This window comes from Phascolarctos cinereus, unplaced genomic scaffold (assembly GCF_003287225.1).
Source record: "Phascolarctos cinereus isolate Bilbo 61053 unplaced genomic scaffold, phaCin_HiC Scaffold_5;HRSCAF=322, whole genome shotgun sequence".
Classification (NCBI taxonomy): Eukaryota; Metazoa; Chordata; class Mammalia; order Diprotodontia; family Phascolarctidae; genus Phascolarctos; species Phascolarctos cinereus.
In genome coordinates, this window is record NW_027555958.1 from 41,692,431 (window position 1) to 41,700,487 (window position 8,057).

Here is an 8,057-nt window from a genome sequence, read left to right on the forward strand (position 1 = left end):
ACAGTTGGATAATGAGTATTTTAAAGTGTCTATCAACCAAAGTCCGTACCCAAAAATGGCCAGAAGAGCTGGCTGGCTCCTGACTTTCCATCTTGTCCCCTTGCTTCCCAGAAGCCTGGTTTGCCTAGACCACCAATAAACACTTGATGGATTCTTGTAGAAGTAAGCTCCCTGCAGACAGGAACTCTGTGTGTGTGTGTGTGTGTGTGTGTGTGTGTGTGTGTGTGTGTGTGTGTGTGTGTGTGTGTCTGTTTTTGTCTTTTTATCTCTAGTTCATAACACATAGGCAGAGGAACTGGGTTGGTGATTTCCTTGGTATGGCAGTGGGTTCCCAGATGAGAAAACCCTATCGTGGTAGGTTGGCACCTTCTCTAACTCAGGGCCTTACAGAACTGCCTAAAACAGTAAGAGGTCAGATGAATTGCCCAGGGTCACCCAGATCATATGTGTTAGCCACAAGGATTTGATTCCAGAGCTTCCTGTTTTGGGGGATGACTCTCTCCCACAACGACTGGCTGCCTCTTACATTCATTTCCCACAACTTATTTTCTCACAGCTTTCCATGACATCCCTCTCATTGATTATACAGCTATTCTGAAGAAACTTGGTATATGGTAGGCACTTGATAAATGTTTGTAGATGGAGGATCTGGGTTCAAATTCCTTCTCTGATGCTTATTCCCTGTGTGACCTTGAACAAATTACTTGATTTCTCTCTGAGCCTCAGTTTCCTCATTTGTATAATGAGGGCATTGGGCTAATTAGCTCCTGGAATCCCTTCCAGCTCTGACTCTATGATCCTAGGAATAAATGGTTAATTTTCTAAGAGTGCATTGGAAAGCCTTGCTCTAATGGAATCTGTGCCTCTTGTTGACTTTATTTCCTCTTCCCTCTCCAGTGTCCTCTGCAAGCCTGGTGATACCCACACTTCACATTCTCTGTGCACACCAACAAGGACCCTGTTTCCACACCATCACTCAGCTCACCATGGCATCAGGGCAGTTGTTACAGAGGAGCACAGGGAGCTGATGGGCGACATTGAGCGGACCTAACGTCTCTTCCGTGTCTCTCGGACCAATTTCTCTCTCTCTTTCCAGGGCTTGGCCTGATCCCTTAGTGTGGGGGGTGTGGAGGGGAGCGTGGGGGTGGGGGCTCTGACCAGCAGCTGGGATTTTGCTTTGATTCATTGCAGTATTGTGTCCATGCATCAAAAGATGCTGAGTATTCACATTCACTCTAAGCCACGAGGAAAGAGGAACAAGGCAGGAAGAGCAGCTTGCTCAGAGCCGAAGAAGAGGAAGAGGAATTTCCCTGCTGTCTTTTAAGTTATGGTCCTTCATCGAACAAACTGATGGAGAAACAAAAACAAAAACTTGAATCTGTTACTGAGGTTTCAAGAGGAGGAAACGTGTGCTGTTGAACTGAGCCAAACACAGTGTAAATATCGGCAGTCTCCCAGTCCCCAGCCCACTCCCAAATGATTCTGAGATTTCTTTTAAAGAAGTAAATGTGTCCAATGGTTGTAAACTATAAACCACTGTAATCAAGTGCAATTCCCTTAGGGCTCCCCCTCCCCACACTTCTTCCCCTGTATATAATATTGGATGATATTTTAATTTTCTTTGTTAAGGTCAGAACCAAGGTTTAAAAAAAAAACCAAAAAAAATCACTCCTATCAGAAAATATCCCAAGCCTGGGCTTCTAGTTGCTATAACATTCCAGAGGACCCTCCCTCTTTCTTGCCTTTGATCTCCCAGAGCTAAGACACCTACTGGTGATTGAGTGATTCTTTGTGTGACCACAGGTGCCAAGTCACCTGATTGGAAGTCACATACCCAGGTCCCAGGAAGGGCTGGGCCTAGGGTCAGAGTACAAAACACAGCTCCTTGCAGGGATTGGGGATTTGGGTCATGAACCCCAAGAAACAGAAGGGTGGAGGAACTGGATGTTGGAGCTCCAAAGCAAAAGCTGACCTTTCAAAGCCTCCCATTAAAACATTTTATCTTAATGTTTCCTTGCCCAAAGAGCCTCCAATTCTGGCCTTGACACTGCCTGGTCCTGCTGCCACTCGGTGCCTAGTTTCCTCTTCCTGTTCCCCTGCCCTGATCTCCACTGGGAAATTTAAAATCATGGATTTGAGCTACTTGGTGTGCGGCATGGAGCTGTAGGGGGTGGGCGTGGGAGGGAGGTCAGGTTCTCTGTGTTGTTCAGTCTCTAGGCTCGGGGCCCTCCAATCCATGTTTACATTGTCTTAGCCACTGGCCTTACTGCTAATGAAGATTTTGTTCCCACAGCAGAGCTCAGGCAGCAGCTCCAAGGGGGGTCTGGCCAGGGCACTGAGGCATTGCCAGGAGCCCCTAGCAGGGGTGCCTATGCTAACTCCTCTTCTTTCTCTACTGTGTCCCAGGGCAATCACATAAGAGAAAGGCAGGAAATAAGCCAGGTCGCTTCCAAAGCAAATAGAACCAACTTTTGTGACTTGGTTCACAGGAACACTGGAAAACCAAACCAAACCAAACCCCACAAGCCAGTTTGGGATGGTGGAATGAACAGTGGTTCTGGAGACCTGGGTTCAGATCTTGCCTCCTATGCTAATTGGACAACTCTTCACAGGTTGCTAAATTTCACTGGGCCTAAGTTTTCTCATTGGTAAGATGAAGAATTTTGACTGGTTGGCCTCAGAGGTCTGACGTTCTGGGTCTAGATCTATGATTCCATAGATGAATGAGAAACTTCATCCAAGCCATTTGTTCCAACACCTTGTCTAACTGGCCCATCAAGCTTTTCCCAGGGTTACTAATAAGGAGGAAAATGAGTGTGGGTTTCTTGGCCTTCCTTCGAGCCCTCCCTAGTGTGAATGCTAACAACAGCAAACACATCCAGAGACAACCAGAGAAAAAGAAGAGCAAGGCCTTGGTATTCCACCCCCAGGAGACTCAGCCCCACAGATAATCTAGGCCAGTGACTATGGAGGGAGATGATGAAAGAGGCCTCCCTTACTGGTCTCTTCTTTTTCTATCTGTAATTTGTAGTCCACATGATAGCTTGCACTGACAACTTCTGCCCAGTGAGAGCACAGAGCTTTTCTTATGGGCAAGATAGGCAAAGTGAAATATTTACTGATGCCTCCATGCATACACATATAGCCCATTCCCTAGGGAATAAAAAGTCTACTGGCCTTTTGTCCCTGTCATCATGAAGGGAATGCCTTAGGAAGAGACAGAGGTTAAGGGACTTGTCTGGTGCCATGTAGCCTGTGTATTTTAAAAGCAGGACCTGAATCCAGGTTTTCCCGGCTGTCTGTCCGTTGTGACCCACAGTCTCACATATGTGACTCATGGTAACTCATTCATTGTAACTTGCAGTGACCTGGCACGTGATAGGTATTTAATAAAAGTGGAGGGCTCTGAAAAAAGCCATTGTACAGTGGACAGACCATTGGCACTGGAGTCAGAGAACCTGGGTTCAAATAGATCTCTGATACTTACAAGCTGTGTAATCTTGGACAAGTCATTTAACCTGTTAGCCTCAATTTTCTTTTCTGCTAAATGGGAGAGTTGGACTAGATGGTGGTTTCTGAGGGTCCTTTCAGCTCTAAATTTTTGACCACCTGGTCTGACCTCTGACACTTACTAGTTGTATAACCTTGGTTCAGTCCCTTAATCTCTGAGCCTCAGTTTCTTCATCTTTGGGAGATTGGACTTGATGGCCCTTACTGCCCTTTCTGCCTCTAAATCTAAGATCCAAAGACATGTCCAGCTTCCCAGCCTTTGGGGGTAACCCTGAGGTCAGACTCGCCTCATTTTTAGAACATTTAGAACATTTTTAGAACAGCAACTATTACTACTTTTCACTGATTTTTAGCCATTTAGAATTGTATGTGCCTCCATGGGAAGGAAACCTGATGGATTTGTCATTTCTTGATGAACTTTAGGTGGATAGGCGAGGCATCACCTAAGCCTCAAGGGAACACTCTTTTTATTGGGGCTGGAATGTTCTTTTCCATTATTCTCTGCCTACTTTTTTTTCATTTCCCTTTCCTGGGACTCCTGGCTTCTGAAAAGGGTCAGCCATGCATTTTGCTGGAAGAGGTAGAGAAGGAATTCCATCATTTCATAGATTATTGGATCAGACAATCATGGAGGGGGAAGGAGCCTTCAAGGTCATCTAGCCCGATCACCCTCATTTTACAGATAAGGTAACTAAGGCCCAGAGAGGCTGAATTTGCCCAAGGGCATCTGATATCTGAACCTAGGTCCTGTGACTCATTGGCCAAGCCCTAGCTTAAACCAGGAAATGGAGGGGAGAAAACTGGTGAAAAATGGAGAGAAGGAAACTGACAGGGAAGTAGAAAGAAGGAAACTGATGAGAAAATGGAGTGAAGGAAACTGATGAGGAAATGGAGAGAAAGAAAATGACAAGGCCCCACAAAAGAAGTTTTCTCATTTTAAGTCACAGAGAGCAGGAGGCGGGATGGATCCAAGATCCAAGAGCAGAGTCCTTTCCTAGGTACTCATGCAAACTGCACAGTCAGCTCTCACTTATCTCTGCATGGATGACTTACTTGGTGGATAGCCTAGGACAATTTTCAAGCCTGGGCTGATTTTTCCCGGGCCTCCTAACCCCTCCCTGCCACAGCCTTTACTGGCCACCACCCCCTGCCATTGTCTGGAATCCTAGAGAATGCTGCCGAGTCATTTGAATATCAGATTCTTAACTAGAATCAGGAAAGCAAATCAGCTTAAAAACAAAAATCTTGCTGTGCTTTCCAAAGTCAAATTGAGAGGCTTTCTAGATTTTCCCTTGCATTAATATAGATAATTGGGAGTCAACTCTGTTTCAGAGACTGGATGAAGAGAAACAGTTTGAGCCCTTCTGTGGTTCTTGGGTCCCTCTGTGTGCAGGCCTGTGCCAAATGCGTATGTCGTCTCATTCAAATAGTTTTCCTTTGTGTTTCTTGACTGGTATTTTTGTAGCATTTAACACAGAGATTTAGAGCTCTTAGGGACCCTGGGGAATGGGAGGTGTTGGGGGGTAGGGGAGGGTAGAGAGTCATACAGTCCAGCCTTTTTGTTTTACAGATAAGGAAACTGAGGCCCAGAGTGGGAAAGTGATTTGCCCAGGGTCACGAGGCAGGAATCAAACTCGTATCCTTGGACTCTAAATCAAGTGCTCTTCCCCCTGTACTACCCTGCCTCTAATTTCGATGATTTCTAAAGAGGGTCCCAGCCAACCAACAAACCAAGATGATCCTCTGTATTGCTGTGGGGCCCAGCAGATGACTTGGCTTCATTTCATCCTAGTGAGATGGGTAAAAGAGAGGTTGGGAGTGGGGGACAGAATGGACTAGTGGCCAAGCACCTTAAACTTGCACTGAGGAAAATTAAAAAAAACAAGGTGAAACAATGATCACCTGATTATATAAACTCAAAGATGGAAGAACGAAAGTTCTTGAGAAGGACCCAGAGTGGCACTGTGTCCCTTCTTGAAAGGTGAAAAGCAAAAGAACAAGTCAGCAGAGTCTGGAGTTCAATGTCTATCGAAGGAAATATCCAAGGCCACACTGTGGCCTCTGCAGACTAGAAATTATTCCAAAATGATACCCAGCCTGATTTGCTCCAGGGAATAAAAAATCCTTGACCCGGTTCTTATATTCCTTGTGCATCAAAACATATTTTGCATTGTATAATCTATGTCACTTCCCTAACTGGAGCTTAATTCTCAACTGTGTCACGCTAAGGAGGGACTTTCATGAGAATCCACAATATTCTTGACCTAAGCAAAGGCAAGAAGTTACCTCTGCTGGGCTGGTACCAAATTGACAGCAGCCATGAACCACAGGTTCCTGTGTTGTAGGCAGAGATCTGTTTGCACACACACGTGTGTGTGTGTGTGTGTGTGTGTGCGTGTGTAAAATACAGGTCTATCTACTGCATAAAGTTTTCTGAAAGGGAGAGTAAACTAAAAGTATGGGAGAGAAATCAAAGCTGTGTGTGTGTGTGTGTGTGTGTGTGTGTGTGTGTGTGTGTTTATGCCAGCAGCCTGTGCTATCCAGACACAATACAGGTCATTGCCACCTTTATACATATATGATGCCACCTTTCAGTGAATGCTATTCCAGATTCCAAAAGGCAGCCTAGCCACATAGCCTGCTAGGAAGATGACATTGGGGAAGAGAGTAAAGAGGTTGAAATCCAGAGTTTGCTGAAGAAAACCTCTTAGGTTGATATGTTCTTTGTGAGTCAGAAATTACTACTTAAGGCATCAATCCAGACTTTCAGACTACTCCATCAAGTCTACAATCAAATCCAACAGCAGATAAAAGATGTCTGTCATCCAACCCTGCCTTTTGCCAATCCCCTTGTCTGCTTGGGCATTCCTTGAATGGTATGATTTACTCTGCATCCATAATTCTTTATTTGTAATATGCGGTGGGTTCTTATGCCTGATGCATGCCTTTTGCTTGCTAGCTGGTCATTTTTGCTTGCTAGTAGATGCTCATTTTTACTTTTTGGAGACCATAATGTTCCAATGTCTCACAGTCACAACAATAACCCTAGAAGAACCCTGGCATTAGAAAAGAGGGACCTTTCTCTAAAATTTGATTTTATTAACATCATACCCAGACAGCCAGGAAAGAAAGGAATGGGAGATAACCAAACTCAATTTGATTTTTATATTTTCAAATAAATAAAAGGACCCCAAGTTACCATGAAAGAGATTTATGTGACGTACATTTGTTTACAGAAACACTATCATTGGTTTGTCATAAGAGGATTGGGTATCTCTTGGTTTTTAGAATGTTATCTGATGAAAAAAGATTCTTCATGTAAATATCCCCCACAGTGGCAAAACAGTGTTATCCAAACTTTTGGATTTTCAGATTTAGAGTTTTCCCCCCCTGTAATTATTAAAAGTAATACTTTAAGAAGTATTTTGAGCGTATATAATTTTATAATGTCTGACACCAAGCCGGCACCATTATTATTATTATTATTTATTATTATTATTTGGGGGGAGAGGAAGACGATGTAGGAGAAATGGAGAGTAGAGGAAGAAAAAAGAGGAGAGTAGAAAGAGGACTGAATGTGGACAGAGGAGAGGAAGAAAATCATTGTACTAGGAGCCACGGTTAACCCATTCCAAACACCTTCTGTCCTTCCCCACCAGAATTATATGTCCCTTTCAACTATATTTATTAATGCGAGCCCAGGGCTTGCTGGTTGATAGAGTTTAATTGAGTTCATAGGATCACAGATTTAGGGTTTGCAGAGACCTCAGAGGCCATCTGGTCTGACCCCATCATTTTACAGATGAGGAACTAAGGTCCACAGAGAGTAAGTAACTTACTTCTTAGGTTACATCGGTAAGTAAGTGTCAAGGTAGGTTTTGAACCCAGGTCCTCTACTCGAGAGCCAGGTCTATTTTCCCTCTACTCTACTGCCTCCAATATGGTAGCCTTTTCACACTTACCTCCAAACCAGATTCTTCCCTTGGACAAGCTGGCTAGAGAAAACAAGCCTATGAGTGATTCTCTGACATGCCCTGACCTAGGACTTTGAGTCTTCATTGTCTCTCACCGAAACCCAGACAGTGAATAAGCTGATTTTCCTCTCCATTTCTTTCCTTTTGTTTTTGCACACAACCCAAATCTGCTTTCTCCAAAGCCTTCTCACTGTTTTATTTGTTATGAGATGGGTACATCCAGCAAACATAGTCAATGGCCAAAAAACAAGAGGGCTGTGGGTTTCTTGGTCACTGTGGGACCTGTTCTCATTAGGATCAACATCTCAGAGAAGCTACAATACAGGAATAAATGTATTTGTGTTCCAGCCACTCAGGGTGTATAGAAACCAGCACTAGAATGCTGAATTTATAGTGATCTTGCTGCTCACAGGTATGAAAAAGGACTGGCTTCACCTAGCTTTTTTGCTATTTTTTCCCAAGTTTATTTGTGTATACAAATCAAGGAGCATTATGGGAGCTAAGGGGTGGAGAGGGCTCCTTATGACTCCTATGAAGTCTTGTTAGGTGAAGTCTGTGAAATAGGTTTTAGAG

General features: G+C 44.1%; 1 protein-coding gene across 1 annotated transcript in view; it reads left to right on the forward strand.

The window, feature by feature from the left end:
* Positions 1–5,652, forward strand: part of HNF1B (HNF1 homeobox B) — an 87,898-nt gene extending 82,246 nt beyond the window's left edge. The window contains 1 exon segment of the mRNA XM_021005554.2: positions 898–5,652. Within this exon segment, the coding sequence (XP_020861213.1) occupies positions 898–918 (21 nt within the window). The 3' untranslated portion in view covers positions 919–5,652.
* Positions 5,653–8,057: the final 2,405 nt, after the last annotated feature.